At 42.3% G+C, this 15,102-nt stretch overlaps 1 protein-coding gene across 1 annotated transcript in view; it reads left to right on the top strand.

Moving 5' to 3' along the window:
- The window catches only part of PTDSS1 (phosphatidylserine synthase 1), a 75,423-nt gene that overhangs the window by 41,148 nt on the left and 19,173 nt on the right, over positions 1 to 15,102 (top strand). The window contains exons 6-8 of the mRNA XM_007934851.2: positions 3,988 to 4,139; positions 8,008 to 8,149; positions 12,400 to 12,512. Coding sequence (XP_007933042.1) covers positions 3,988 to 4,139; positions 8,008 to 8,149; positions 12,400 to 12,512 — 407 coding nt within the window. The remainder of the gene's footprint in view (positions 1 to 3,987; positions 4,140 to 8,007; positions 8,150 to 12,399; positions 12,513 to 15,102) is intronic.

Raw genomic sequence — 15,102 nt, 5'->3', positions numbered from 1 at the left:
ATGCTCCCAAGCCCACAGTTCCAACTACTCATTCCCTCTGTGTTTTCCCTTGCTCTTAAGATGAAATCCGAACTTCCAGGTTAGACCACAAGACCCTATACTGCCTGTCCCTGCCCACCTCTCTAACCTCATCCAAGACCCTCTCCAGATGTTCTCTGTGCTCTGGCCAGCTTGACTTTCTTCATGTATTCATTCTTTCAAAAGACTTTGTGTTCTTTCCTACCACAGAGCCCTCATGCAGGCTCTTTCCTCTCTACCTGATCCCTTCCCCTACTAACCTGCTCGTCTTTTTAAAGAGGAGCTACCATTGCCCTGAGATCAACTTTAAACCTTAAACCAAAAGTATCCCCTGAAGTTTTCTTCCCCTGAAGTTTTCTTCAACAATAGTTTAGCTTAATTAGTAAAGAATGTCTTCCTTGAGCATTGGACTCTTTTAGCAACTATCAAATTGACTAGATGAGGAACTTAGAGAGGGCAATGAGTTTATAAGTTCATGGAGGAGGGACAGTTTGGCAAAGGAGGATGAATGGTTGAACAACTTGAAGATGGTAATCCGTGTTACTGTGTTGTACATGTAGAGATTGAATTGGTGTATGTTCTGCTGTGTATAGTAACGGCAAGAAAGACTAAAATAATTAAAAATAAAATGAAGCAAAAGAGACAGCTTCAATCATACTTCTTTAGGAAAGATTTCTCTGACCCTGAACTAGCTTTGGTCATTGTTTATGTACCTGGCAATTCATCCCCTCACCCTTCTCCTTTGAAACCTCATCATATTTCAGATACTTGGTAGATGTCTCTTTCTTATTCCTCATGAGGGCAGGGGCCATGTTTTCATATCCCAGATCATAGTGCTCTGCCTTATACCTGGTAGATGCTCCACGGAGCCTAGTGAATGAATGATGTTGTTCTCTCCCACCCCTCAGACTAACTTCTCAGGGCCTTATCTTGCTCCAAGAATCTATCTAGGTACATCTCCAGGGCAGGGCCTCAGACAGGCATGTCTTCCATGTCTCACTGCCTTGCATAGTTTTGTTTCCTCAAATGCTATGTGTGATGGACTTCTATTGACGTTTCTCTCCCCTTGCCACGGCGCAAGAAGTACTGTTCCACTTAGGGGCTTGGAACCAGGGTCTACACTTCAGAACTGGTGCCAACCCCATCTGGATAAGAATGCAGCCTCAGGCCATCACGTGCTATAGTGTTCCCTGTCTTACAGGCAGCAGGCTAATTTAATAAGAATAATATCTGTATATTGTTTTTCAGTTTATAAAGTGCCTTCATGAGTATAGTTCTAACTTTGTAGATTTTATTATATTCAGAGGTTTGTAATTATGGGGGTTGTTTCATTCCAGAGAACTTCTCGGCATCATAATAGTAATTTTTCAGTTTTTAAAGTGCTTTTATGAGTTCTAGCTTTGTTGTTTTTATTATATTTAGAGGTTTGTTAATTATGGGGGTTGTTTCAGTCCAGAGAACTTCTCAGCATCATCATAGTGGTTTTAGATCTTCTGAAAGTGGCCTTCACAAAGCAGGACTTGGTGCTCTGAACTCGGCCAGTACTCCCTTTGCTCCGGAGGGATTTTCATGAGAGATTTCTGTTCTGCCATTGATCATACTGTTTTTCCCATCTAGAATGTCATCATCTCCATCTTTCACATTTGAAACCAGTCATGATGTTTGTTTTGGTTACCTAGTGCTGCTCTGACAGGAATATACCACAAATGGAATGGCTTGAACAAACAGGAGTTTATTCTTTTGCAGTTTGGGAGGCTAGAAGTCTGAGTTCCAAGTGCCAGGCTCTAGGGGCTGTGGAAAGCCCTTCGACCTTGGGCTTCAGCTCTGCCTCTTGCTCCCGACCCACTGAAGCTAGCTGCATCTCTTCACTCAGGCAGATATTGGCTGCTGAGGCTGACAAACCCAAGGTTGACAAATAAAATGGCACAGTCCCAATGTTACCAAACCACATGGCAGGCCATTAATTCAAGTCCATTGTAACTCTCAAGGTAGGTAGGGCATGACAGGCTGCTAAACAATGACATGGCTATATGCAGGGTCCAAGCGTGCCATAAGCTACAGACCATTCCCCGAGGCTTCTCCTTATATACAGGAAGCAGACCACATCTGCTACTCAGCTGCTCACAGTAGATTCCACCATGGAATTGATTACCAGTCTCATCATGGGGAATATTACATCCAGCTGTCCAGCCACTCAATCAGGCCTAGCCAAGTTGACACACAAACTTAACTACCACAATGTTATAGTGTGTTGGTGAGTCAAATTTGACTCACAGTAACCCTATATAACACAATACAAGTGTCCATAAGGTGAAGGAGCTCTGGTGGTGGGGTAGTGCCTAATGCATTTGACTGCTAACCAGAAGGTTGGTGGTTCAAACCCACCAGCCACTCTGTGGAAGGAAAATGGGGCAATCTACTTCCATAAAGATTTACTGCCTCGGAAACCTAGTGAGGGTCGCTGTGAGTCAGAATTGACACGACACAGTGTCAGTGGGTTTAGGTTTTTTTTTTTTTGGTTGTTGTTTTAATTTATGGGAGCAGGCCGCCAGGTCTTTTCTCTTGTGGAGCGGCTGCATGGGTTCAAACCACTGACCTTCCAGTTAATAGCCAAGCTGTTAACCGGGGCTCCTTGAAAACAGTTATACCTGTCCTTAGTGGTCCTACTCCAACATATCTTCCTTCCAGAAGCCTTCCCAAATGCCTCCTGTATCATCCTCCTCTTTCATTTATGTCACCACTATGGCACTTGGCTACGGTTCATCTTCATTTGTGCTAATGGTTATCTGCATAAACACCAGACTACCCTTTGGCATCAAGAACTTTTACTTCGTTTTGTCTCATCACCTTTCACATCCTGGGGCTTAATGAAAGATTATCATTTGTGTGAACTGTGTATTCATTAGACTGTCCATCAAGCTATCACTTTCCTACATCATATCATTGAGATCTAACCTTTGTGCTTTTATGGTTTACCTAAATAACTGAAATAATATGCCCCGTCCCCTTTTTTTAACTTCTTTGTGTGATTTGGATGAAAGTTTACAAAACAAATTGGTTTTCCATTCAACAATTCATACACGTTTTGTGATACTGATTACAGTCCCCACGAATTAAGAGCACTCTTCTCACTCCCTCCATGTATCTGCTGTTTCCATTTGTCCTTCTCTTCTGTCCTCTTCTACCTTCTGAGCTTTATCCCTGGGCAGATGCTTCCCTTTTGGTCTTATATGGTTGATTTTTCTGAGGAGTGCATACCTCCCTGGTTACTGTTCATCTTAAAGGCCTGTCTGCTGTTCGGCTGAAAGTTGAGCCGCAGGGTGAATTCAGTGCCAGGCTTGAAGGGTATCTAAGGGCCATAATCTTGGGGGTGTCTATGGAATATTTCTGAAAATGCACAACTTGAATCCTTAAGCTTCAAATCTGGAGGATTATGTCAATGCTTTGCTGTCAGGTATAAAAACTTTTGTCCTCCTAGGTCCTTGTCATGTTCTCATTATCCAAGGTAATTAATGGATAGTATATCTCAAGGAGCTCTGGTAGCATAGTGCCCAAGGCACTTGACTGCTAACCAGAAGGCTGGCGGTTCAAACCTACCAGCCACTCCTCGGGAGGAAGGTTGGCAATCTACTTCCGTAGTGATAACGCCTTGGAAACCCAAGGAGGGGTTGCTATGAGTTGGGTCCGACTTGACGGCACATAACAACGACAACAAAATATCTCAAGACGGGCCATCCTGTATTAAAAGTCCTGTGGGAAAAAAAAGAAGAGCTGCTTGGATTAGTATTAGTTACAGTCCAGCAGCAGTATATAAAAGAAGAACCGGATAACAGACCTTGTTTCTTTTAATGCATTAGGAAAGAAAGAAACGTCAACTATTTCTTCTAACATTGTGTTATAAAGGGAGAAATGATCTTTCTGCATGGTACTCCACTTTTTTACAACCTTCGTCTGTTTCTCTGTTCTCAGCTTTTCTTCATGCATCTTCTGCCAAATTTTGCTGAGTGCTGGTGGGATCAAGTCATTCTGGACATCCTGTTGTGCAATGGCGGTGGCATCTGGCTGGGCATGGTGGTTTGCCAGTTCTTAGAGATGCGGACTTACCACTGGGCGAGCTTCAAGTGAGTCGTCTCCTTTTTGGACACTCGTCACAGTTTTTCATAATGTATGTTTTTGTGCTTTAGCAGAATACAGCTTTATAGCTTCTGATGTCTTTGATGCAAAAGAATAAATTACACATCAGTGATTGAAACTCATAATTGATCATAAAGCTAATTTCAGGCATTCACCTAGAAAAATGCTGCATCATTTACAATTGTTTTTTCTGTCTCTCACCCCATATATACAGAGGGTCCTGACACCCTCTTGGTTCGAAATATTTCTCAAATGCATTGCCTCCATTGTGGCCCTACTGCGTCAACCTGCATCACTGAGTTCATCAGCCCCTGGTTAGCTTACCCCCTAGGTTAATCCCTCCAGTCCTCTCACCACTGCTGGAGTGGTCTTTTCAGGAATGTCAGGTTCATCATGACATTCCCCTGGGTTGGCTTCTCATTGTTTTTAGGATAAAGTGAGCATGGATGAGCCCGGCATGTGAGGTCCCGTTGTCCACGCCTTCCCAGGCGTGTGAGGTTCTGAGTCTGCGATTGACTCACGTGCCCATGGGCCAGGCTGACTCATCCTTTCTTACCTGACTCACTCCTGTGTCTCGTCTTCAGGAAGGCCTCTCTGACTTCCCAGAGTAGTTGCATGTCCTTCCTCTGTGCTTCCATAGAGGACAGTTTTTACCTGTCATTGCTTTATCCTGCCTTGTTGGACTCACTTTTCAACTGGACTGTGGCAGGAACCCTGCCATTGATGAGAACAAGGAGGAAAAGAACCATAAGAGTGGTAATAAAAGTCATTGTTGTTTTCATTGTGTTTAAAACTTAATTATAAGCATTTCCCCACATCATTAAATATTCTTCTCAAATATGATTTAAAGAACTTCTTCATATCCCAGTGTGTGGGTAAACCATGAAATATTTAACCAGCTCTCTTTTGTGATTAATTGTTTCAAAGTTTTTGCTTTTATGAAGAAGGAACAATCTTGAGCTTATTATATCTTTGTATGCATCTCTGGTGGGTTTTTTGGTAAATTTTTAGAATGATATTACACTGATATACACTATTACCTATAACGTAAGCATTTGTCCATTTCATTGTTTCCTTGAACTTTATTTTTAAAGTTTTGTCAATTTTTTCACACATAAAATTATGTGATATTGGATTTCTGTTCTGTTTTTATTGGATTTCTCTTCTCTCATTAGTACTTTTTGTATTGATTAAGGAGATTAACAGTTTCTCATAAATGTGAGTTTATTTTTCCATTTTGTCATTTCCCCTTTTCATTTTGTTTGTGGTATATGTTTCATTTAAACTTAAAAACCTTTTAATTTTTTCATTTAGATGAATGTTTATTTGTATATTCTTCTAGTTCTTTAATAGGTTTTTTTTTTTTTTTTTTCAAATTACAAATAACTTATTTAACATGTCTTTATTTTAGTATATGGTATGACGGGGAGTGTTCACAATGCTTTTGCAAATGATTGATTTTTCCCATGCTGTTTAGGAAATAAGCCTTTCTTTGGCCACTTTTCCTACATTTAAGGTTGTAGAGAATGTAGCAGGGAACAGTGGCTGTGCTGGGTATTACCCCAAGCAAGCCTTATAGGAAGTCTCTCGTTTGAGCCTTGCTTCAGTCCTAGAAGGAGACACTGTTCTTCTCTTCCTTCTAGGGTGGATGAAACTGAGCCTTCGGTCTGTTAATTTACCCCAGGACACACAGCTAGTAAGCAGTTGATTCTGAGTCGGCACTTGCTGTCTGACTCCTTAAACAGGGTGCCACAGTGCTCCCCTGTTTCTATGCACTGATGCTTCTCATTTGACTTTCAAATCTTTCTGCCGAGTTCCAAGATGTAAGCCCATCCAAGAAACAAAAAAATTCCATTCTTTCTAATGACATTCAATATAGAACTGAATATAAGTTAAATTGGATTGAATTACCGTCTTTATTATGTTAAATATTCTGGCTCTTGATTATACAGTAGCTGTTTATTCCAGTCTTCCCCTGCATTTGCCATAAAGCTTTGCCATTTTTTTTTTTTTTTTTTAACAGGACCTGAATTGTTCTTGTTTATTTTTAGATAATATCTTTTTATTTTTGCAATTATTTACTGAATCTTCTCTTTGCCGTATTTTCTCAGTAAATACATGTTGATGGATAGGAAGGTAGATGAAAGAATAGACTGGCTTTCCTATCTCTGCCGCTCAACCCAGCCCTCCAGTAGAATCAGTAGTCCCTTAGGACAGCGACCAGGCCTGACCTTTTCACACTTGTGCCTTCAGCAGTTAGCACAGTCTCTGATGTATAAACCAGCCACTGGCCCCTGAGTTGACATTGACTCAGGCGACCCCATGTGTGTCGCAGTAGGACTCTGTACCTTAGGGTTTCCATTTACTAGTTTTTCAGAAGTTGATTGCCAGACCCTTTTCTTCCATGGTATCTGTGGTTTGGCTCAGACCACCAACCTTTCCATTAGCAGCCAAGTGCTAACTGGTTAGTTTTTTGTACCACCCAGGCCCTCTTAATTCAAAAAGATCCTTGATGGGAATATTTGTTGAATTAATGAGTCTTTCCTAGTTCTCAGCTGGCATTTCCTTTGGATTTTGGCTTCCTGAACTAGTATGAGAGGGTTAGAGTCTGCACCCAGCTCTGTTGCATCCAGGGTGAGCTTTCATCAGCCAGTTGCTCTTGCTGAGCCTAAAGCCTTCCTATTTGTAAAATGTGGAATTGCTTGTTGCTGTCATGGAGATAGTGCCTAAGGCATTTGACTGCTAACCAGAAGGCTAGTGGTTCAAACCCACCAGCCACTCCTCAGAAGGAAGGTTGGGCAATCTATTTCCATAGTGATAATGCCTTGGAAACCCAAGGAGGGGTCGCATGAGTCAGATCCGACTCCATGACGTTGAGTTGCAGTTGCATTGTCATGGAGATAAAGGAGCTCTGGTGGTACAGTGCCCAAGGCATGTGACTGCTAACCAGGAGGTTGGCTGTTCAAACGCATCAGCCACTTCACAGAAGGAATACTGGGCAGTCTACTTCTGTAAACATTTACCACTTTATAAATGCAATGAGGGTCGCTATGAGTCAGAATCAACTTGATGGCAGTGGGTTTGGTTTTTTTGGTGGTTTTGTCATGGAGATAAGACAATTTTAGTTGCATGATTTCTAAGATTAAAACTAAGAAAGGGTGAAGACTACTGCTTATCAACCCAAAAGTGTTCACTTCTTTAGGGACAAAATGGGGTAAAAAAAGGATGTAGGTAAACTTAGGAATAAGAAGCCCTGGTGGTGCAATGGTTAAGCTCTCAGCTGCTAAGCAAAAGGTTGGTGGTTCAAACCCACCAGTGGCTCTGTGGAGGAAAAGACCTAATGGTCTGTTCCCATAAAGATCACAACCTGGGAGACTGTGTGGGACGGTACTCTGTCATATGGGGTCGCTGTGAGTCAGAATCAACTTGACGACACACAGCAACAGCCTTAGGAATATGAAGCATTTTCTTTATCTTCCTGACACACTTCAGCTTTGGGGCCCGCAGTGAATGAGGCCAGCAGCCGTGCAAGCATCCACATTGTGCCTGGGCTGCTTCTAGTTGTCATCCTGAGTGTCTCTCAGCTGTTGTCACCAGTTCACAAATGAAGACTTTCTGGCCCTGCATTAACCTGCCCTCTGTTGATGACGATGACAGCTCCATGCTGCACCTGTCATCCTAAAGTCCTTATCAAGTGTGTGTCTCTCACTCGCTTCACCTGTGCATAGCGAGGCCATTGTTTGAGAGACAGTTCATATAGAAAGGGGGCATTTTGTTCTGAGCGTTTGTTATAAAGGCATCAGTGCACAAGGTTTTTGCTATCTTTTTTTTCCCCTTGCTTATCTCTTCTTACAGGGACATTCATACCACCACTGGGAAAATCAAAAGAGCCGTGCTGCAGTTCACCCCTGCTAGCTGGACCTATGTTCGCTGGTTTGACCCCAAATCTTCCTTCCAGAGAGTGGCTGGGATATACCTTTTCATGATCATCTGGCAGGTATTTTTAAAATTTTTTTTTAGATACCAAGAACTAGAAAAATGGGTAAATAGAAACCTGGGAATTTGGAGTTCATGTTAGTTTTCATTGCTTGTCAGCTAGATGCCTGGGGAGATACAGTGCTCTCCAGTTGGCATATAGAATAATTAAACAACATGATGTGATGAGTAGTGTCTTGCTTCACTGTGAAGACATTTTAAAATATGGATCTTTGAATGACAAATTAGAAACAGATTAGAATTCCCTGGGGGGACGGGTAGTAGTGTTTTAGCATCCATCACCCAATGAGTCTGGCAGCAGATTGTTACAATGATCATTTTTAAGATTAAAGGGACAAATGGACAGACTTTTCTGATGTTCCAGTCAAGTTCAATGTTTGAATTTTAAAATTGTACCTCAGTTGTTAGGAGCTCTGGTAGCATAGTGCCTAAGGCATTTGACTGCTAACTAGAAGGCTGGCGGTTCAAACCCACCAGCCACTCCTCAGAAGGAAGGTTGGGCAATCTACTTCCGTAGTGATACTGTCTCAGAAACCCAAGGAGGGGTCGCTGTGGGTCAGGGCCAACTTGATGGCACATAACAACAACAACAACACCACCTCAGCTGTTATTGCATTGAGTACTTTGTAGAAGCTATATAATGAAGCCCTGGGCTACCTAGGGAAAGTGGACAATGCTGATGATCTCGGTGTTCCAGCTTGTTGACAGTGGGAGGAAGCTCTGCTTCCAAGCAGACAGTTACATTCTGGAAGTAATGTAGATAGCTAAGCATCTTGGAAAAGGATTATCAGTGTCTCTGGTTTCTAGAGCCAGCCTTCTTAGTGATCTTCCTGTCTCAGGTTAATTGTTTCACATCTTTTGGAGAATAACTGAGGGAAACTAGCTCTTGGTTGAAGTGTCCTTTAGAATCATCAGAAATTCTATTTTGAGCACATGCACAAAATGCTCCCAGAGGACCTTCCTTGTCCACACTTGGAGGATAACAATGCTTGTTTTAATAAAGGGAGTTTATGTATACAGAAGTGCATGTGAATATTTAAATAATCAGCATGGTTTGGAGAAGTCAGTATTTATACAAATGGGACTCTGAATGGATGGGGATAAGCTTTATCTGATCAGGACACATGTGGCCAAAGCTGGAAGCTTCCCTTGAGCATTAGAAAAATCAAGGAGGAGCAGTTTGTCAAGGAGAGACAATGTTGTGCTCCTGAACAGGAACTGCCTGGTCGCATTCCATAGACCTCATCTTTCCCATGGGTGTGAATGGAGCACTGTGACCAGCTTTCCATCTGCAGTGTTCACTGGTGGACCATTTTATATCCTTGAAGTCAGTACTGTGGGGAAATGGCACATGTTTTGTTTTGTTTTTAATTGTGATTTGGATGAAGATTTATAGAGCAGATTCACTTTCCATACAGCAGTTCACATACACTTTGTCTTATGACATTGACCACAGTTCACCACAATGCAACAGCTCCCCTCCCACTTCCTCCCAATAGTTACCTCTTCCCAGTGTCCATCCCTCCATACTCTTGTGCCCCCTGAGCTGTCTCCTTGTGCATAAGCAGCCCTTCTTTCTCCCATGATTGTTCTCTCCAAGGAGTGTATCTACCTGAGGTAAATGTTCAACTCACATGCTTGTCTTTTGTTTGGCTGGAAACCACAGTTGTGTGTTCAATTCCAGACCTGAAGGGCAGCTAGGGGCCATAGTCTCAGTGGTTCCACCAGGCTCTATCGGACCAGTAAACCTGGTCCCCCCCCCCCTTCTTTTCTCCAAATGATTTTGAGTTTTGTTCCACATTGTTTTCCCTCTCTATCCAGGATCTCCTACATAGATCCCCTTCCAAGTGGATGACAGTGGTAGCCGGGCACCATCTAGTTCTTCTGGTCTCATAGTTGTATAGGCTGCAGATTGAATGGCGTACCAGTCGCTAGGACTAATTGTTTCCATGAGTTTTGGTTTTCTTCATTCTTCTTTGCTCTGGACAAGGAGAGACCCATCGTTGCATCTGGATGACAGCTTGCTAGCTTTTAAGATCCCAGTCACTACTCGCCACAGTAAAAGGTGGAACAATGTTTTGTATAGTATATTATGCCACTTGAGCTTGATATCTCCTGTGACTATGGTCCCAAGCCCACAGGTTCAACTACTCGATCCATCTTGGTAGCTGGCTGTTACCAAGCAATGGCCACAACTTTGCCCCTTGTCAGCTCTACTATACACCTGGGAATTCTGATCATTCACATAAACTTATAGGACCATTGTCTGCCAACCCTGTACATGTTCTTGGATACACTTCCCATTTCATAGACATACCTAATCATTCAGCCTGTCCACCCATCTATCCACCCATATACCCATGTTTGCCTTCACTGACAACACAGTACTATATGTGCAAAAGGGTTTGTTCATCTTTGTTGTCTGTGCTTCCCACGTACCTCTCTATGTCTTTCTCATCCTCAATGCCGCCATATTGGTCACTCACATTTGGTACATTGCCCTTCTCTTCACCCAAATCAATACTTACCTCTATCTATCTAACAGCATTCCCTTCCCTTCCCTCCCACCCCTGGTAACCAACAAAGAAAATTTTCTTCTATAGATAAACCTTTCCTTAACTTTTACAATAATGGACTAATACAATATTTGTCCTTTTGTGATTGACTTATTTCACTCAGCATAATATCCTCCAAGTTCATCCACGTTATGCAGTGTTTTGCAGATTCTACATTATTCTTTAGCGTTGCATAGTATTCCATTGTGTGTACGTACTATAGTTTGATTATCCATTCCTCAATTGATGGACACTTAGGTTGTTTCCATTGTTTGGCTATTGTAAATAGTGCTGCTATGAACGTGGGTGTGCATGTATCTGTTCTTGTCATGGCTCTCACTTCTTTAGGGTATATACCTAGTAATGGAATGGCTGGGTCAAATGGTATTTCTATTTCCAACTTTTGAGGGAATCGCCATACTGCTTTCCACAAGGGTTGTACCATTTTACAGTCCCACCAGCAGTGTATGAGAGTCCCAATCTCTCCACAACCTCGCCAGCGTTTGTTATTTTCTGTCTTGTTGAACTTTGCTACTAGTGCTGGAGCAAGATGGTATCTCATTGTTTTTATCTGGGGGAAATGGCACATGTTTTATGTAATTGAAATGAGACTGCCAGCTCATAATATAGGTTCTGAAAGCACAGTGCACTTTTATGGGATCTCAGTACAGTATATGCATTGACCAATCAGGGCTGTCAATTAACCAGTTGACCAATCAGAGACACTTGTGGTCATCTCTGCCCTTTACTTGAAGTCTGGAGGAGAAATGAGGAGCCAGCTTTTGGGTGCAAAGCAGTCACATGCCAAACACAGTCTCTTTTATGCTGCCAAGGACTCATCATGTGATGAACTGTGTTAGGAAGCCAACTTCAGTGGAATGTGCCTCTGCCCCTAGGTGAAACTTGGACCAGCCCTTTACAACCACCACCATTGGTTGTAGATCTCCTTGGTCCCAGGCAAGTGCTAGATGGCTACTCAGTCATCATTCTGTGATGGATCTCAAGCTTGTGGTTATCAGAGTTCACTTTTCTAAAAGAAATTGGGCTTCTTTTAGACTTAGCTGATTTCTGGGTGTCTGTCTTATTCACATATTTGATTGCAGCTGTTCTCAAAGCATTCCTTTCTAGCTGTCCCAGCGGATCATACAGAGACCCAAGTGACAGTCGTATGAACCAGGTACTGGTACTTCTGGCAGAAGTCTGGGGCCGATGTTCACCCAACATGCTCCAGAATAGCTGTGCCACATGTGAAATATTACCGTGTTTCCACACCACTGAAGAAATAGCAGGAGTCCCTGGGTGGTGCACACGGTTAAACACTCAGCTATGAACTCAAAAGGCATGGCTATCTGCATCTGAAAGGTTGTAGCCTTGAAAACCCTATGAGCACAGTTCTACTCAGAAAACAGGGTCACCCTGAGTTGGAGTTGACCTGACAGCAACTGGGTTGGTTTTTTTTTTTTGAACAAATAGCCAGTGCTGTAAGCCAGTCCCTGTGTGCCCTTCTCACCATGCCTGTGCACACACACACACACACACACACACACATGAACACTCCCCCCCCAAAGCTCTGATTGGTTGATGCATGTTGTGAAAATGCTGTGAACATATCAGTGTAAAATTTCTATTAAGGGAGGAATTATGACCGTGACTTAGCATGAAATACAAGGTTAACTAATTCTCCCTTCTTTTTCAGCTTACTGAGTTGAATACCTTCTTCTTGAAACATATCTTTGTGTTCCAAGCAAGTCATCCGCTAAGTTGGTGCAGAATTCTCTTTATTGGTGGCATCACCGCTCCCACAGTGAGGTAATTCTGAACAAGCCTGGCTGTCATGTGAGGGGGCTGACCTGCTTTATGTTCTCTCTTGAGCATGAGGGAGGTCACATCAACTTTCAATCCGTGAAGACGCTATTCTGACGAATCTCACGGGGCCCTTGGATAGTGCTGGCAGTTGCCATGCTCTGCTGCTAACTGAAAGACTGCCCAGAGAGGCACCTTGGAAGAAAGGCCTGGCGGCTGCTTCCAAAGGTTGACCATTGAAAACCCTGTGAAGCACAGTTCTGCTCTGACACGTGAGGCTGCCATGAGAAAGAGTCGGCTCCATGGCAACTGGTTAAAATGTTGTCCATCCAGAATATCAAGAAAATGCAGTCAGACCTCGCTCAGGAGCATTGGGCCTTTAGGGAAAAAGGCAAACAATCAACCCTGTACCAGTTGTATCATTCATGAATGTCAAACCCCTTTACAGTCTTTTACTGCTATTCTTTTTTTCTGTAACATCCGATTTTAAAAAGTAGCAGCATTGACCTTGACTTTTTTAATAAATGTTGGAAATTACAAAAGGTTTAAAGTGGAAGAGAAGTCATATATGACATTTGTAGAATGCAGCTTTGTTAGGTTTTTCAGACCACTTGAGCCCGTTTCCTTTCAGAAGGAGCTCTGTGGGCCTCCAGGATGACTGAGGTAAGCTTGGGGGCGGTAATGGTGTTACTCCCCGGGTTCTTGTAGGCCCTGAAGGTAAGGCACTGCTCACACACTGCCCTTTACATAGACCAACCTTTAGGGAACTTTGAAGTCATACATTTCCATTTGTTGCATTTTTCCTGTTTAGAAATGGCATTTGGGTTCATGACTTAGGTGGAGTCCTGGCATTGATCAGCAGGAACACCAGAGCTTCCATATAGAATTTCATTTACTTTGAGACTTGCCATTATTTTCAGGAAATATTAGCAGAAGTTCCTTCGTAAAATTAGGAGCCATCAATAAAGTCAATAAGAGGGAGAACAAAGGTCTTATAAGACAAAATAGCAAATCATATCTGATCTATCATGAAGTTTCAATGTTGTTAAACACTTCAAAACAAAAAGTAGGGACTAGAAAGCATAAATTTTGAACTTTTGAGAGCTTCTCAGATTTTTTTGACAAATCCTTTGGATTTCGATACAATCATTTTTGCATAGAAATAAATCACTTTCGGAGGTTACACTGTTTGAGGCAATCCCCGTGTAAGCAGATGCTTTGACAGTTTATTTAGGAAGATGACAGTGCTCTGACTGGTTCTGCACAGCCATCCCGTTTACTAAAGCCAGACCCGAAAGGGAGATGAAGCTCTAGGATGCAGATGTACACACTGAGTCTCCATTTTCTTCCGTTCTGATTAGACTTTCTCTTGACTCTGCTTTTAGAAAGCATTTGAGTGAATATTTCTTTTATCTGATCATACAAAGTGCAGTATGATGGAATGGTGCTAACTCTCTGAATTGCTAAAAAGCGAAATAGTTCATGAATATGTGAAGTTAGATGAAAACCTGAATTCTTTAGAACAGAATTCTTCACTCAGGTCTTTGCGAGAAGGAGGTGCCAGTTCATGGTTGAGCTTTCGGTATCCATGGATCCTCTGGTGTTGAGAGAAAAATTGTATGTGCAGGTGTTGTGTGCCTTTATCATAGGCATCATCAGTTCCTCAGAGGAGTCTGTGACCCCACCAAGACTATGAGCTATGGTTCAGATATTACTTCTGAAAGGATAGATTGAGTTTGGGGGTAATCAGCAGTAAGACTCTAAGCCTGTGCTGTCCAGTATGGCAGCCACTCACCCATGTAACTACCGAGCACTGGGAACATGGCTAGTTCACATTAAAATGTGCTATAGGTGTAAAATGCGTGCCAGTTCTCTAAGACTTAATACTATAAATATATACCCCTGTGTGTAGCACTTTACTCCATGGGATTTCAATGGAAAATCTCTTGCTAGGCACCTCTGGGTGCCTTGAACCTTCAGCCTTTCAGTTAGCAGCCAAGTGCATTACCTGCTTGCACTCCACACGAACTCCTTATACTGATTACATGTTGAAAGTAAAAATTTTTTTTTGATATATTGGATTAAATAATAGTAAAATTACTTTTATTTTTTACTTTTTATGTGGCTACTGGGTAGTTTTAAATAGTATCTGTGGCTCACATTGGTTGCACATATTACATTTCTGTTGGACTGTGTTGCTCTGTCTAAACCTTTACCATGTCATAGCCTCTTTTTTCTGACCTGGTCAGTAACATTTAAAATCACTGGCATTCATTTGTTCATGAACAACTACCTCTTTTGCCATGAGACCAGAACTGAATGGTGACCAGCTGCTATTTATTACTAAACATTTTGATCAAACATACTATAGAAGAATCCTGATAGAAAGCGGAAAAGTACAGAACAGAATTTCAAATGCTTATGGAATCCAGACTTCCTGGAGCCATGGAGGCTGGATCTGAAAGTAAGGCCTTGAGATAATTTTTAAATCCTAAACCAAAAATAGGAGCTCTGGTAGCATAGTGGCTAAAGCACTTGACTGCTAACCAGAAGGCTGGCGGTTCAAACCCACCAGCCACTCCTCGGAAGGAAGGTT

Source organism: Orycteropus afer, unplaced genomic scaffold (genome assembly GCF_000298275.1).
Source record: "Orycteropus afer afer isolate SDZICR_OR568_19922 unplaced genomic scaffold, OryAfe1.0 scaffold00021, whole genome shotgun sequence".
Taxonomy (NCBI): domain Eukaryota; kingdom Metazoa; phylum Chordata; class Mammalia; order Tubulidentata; family Orycteropodidae; genus Orycteropus; species Orycteropus afer.
This window is presented reverse-complemented; position numbering and strand designations above follow the sequence as displayed.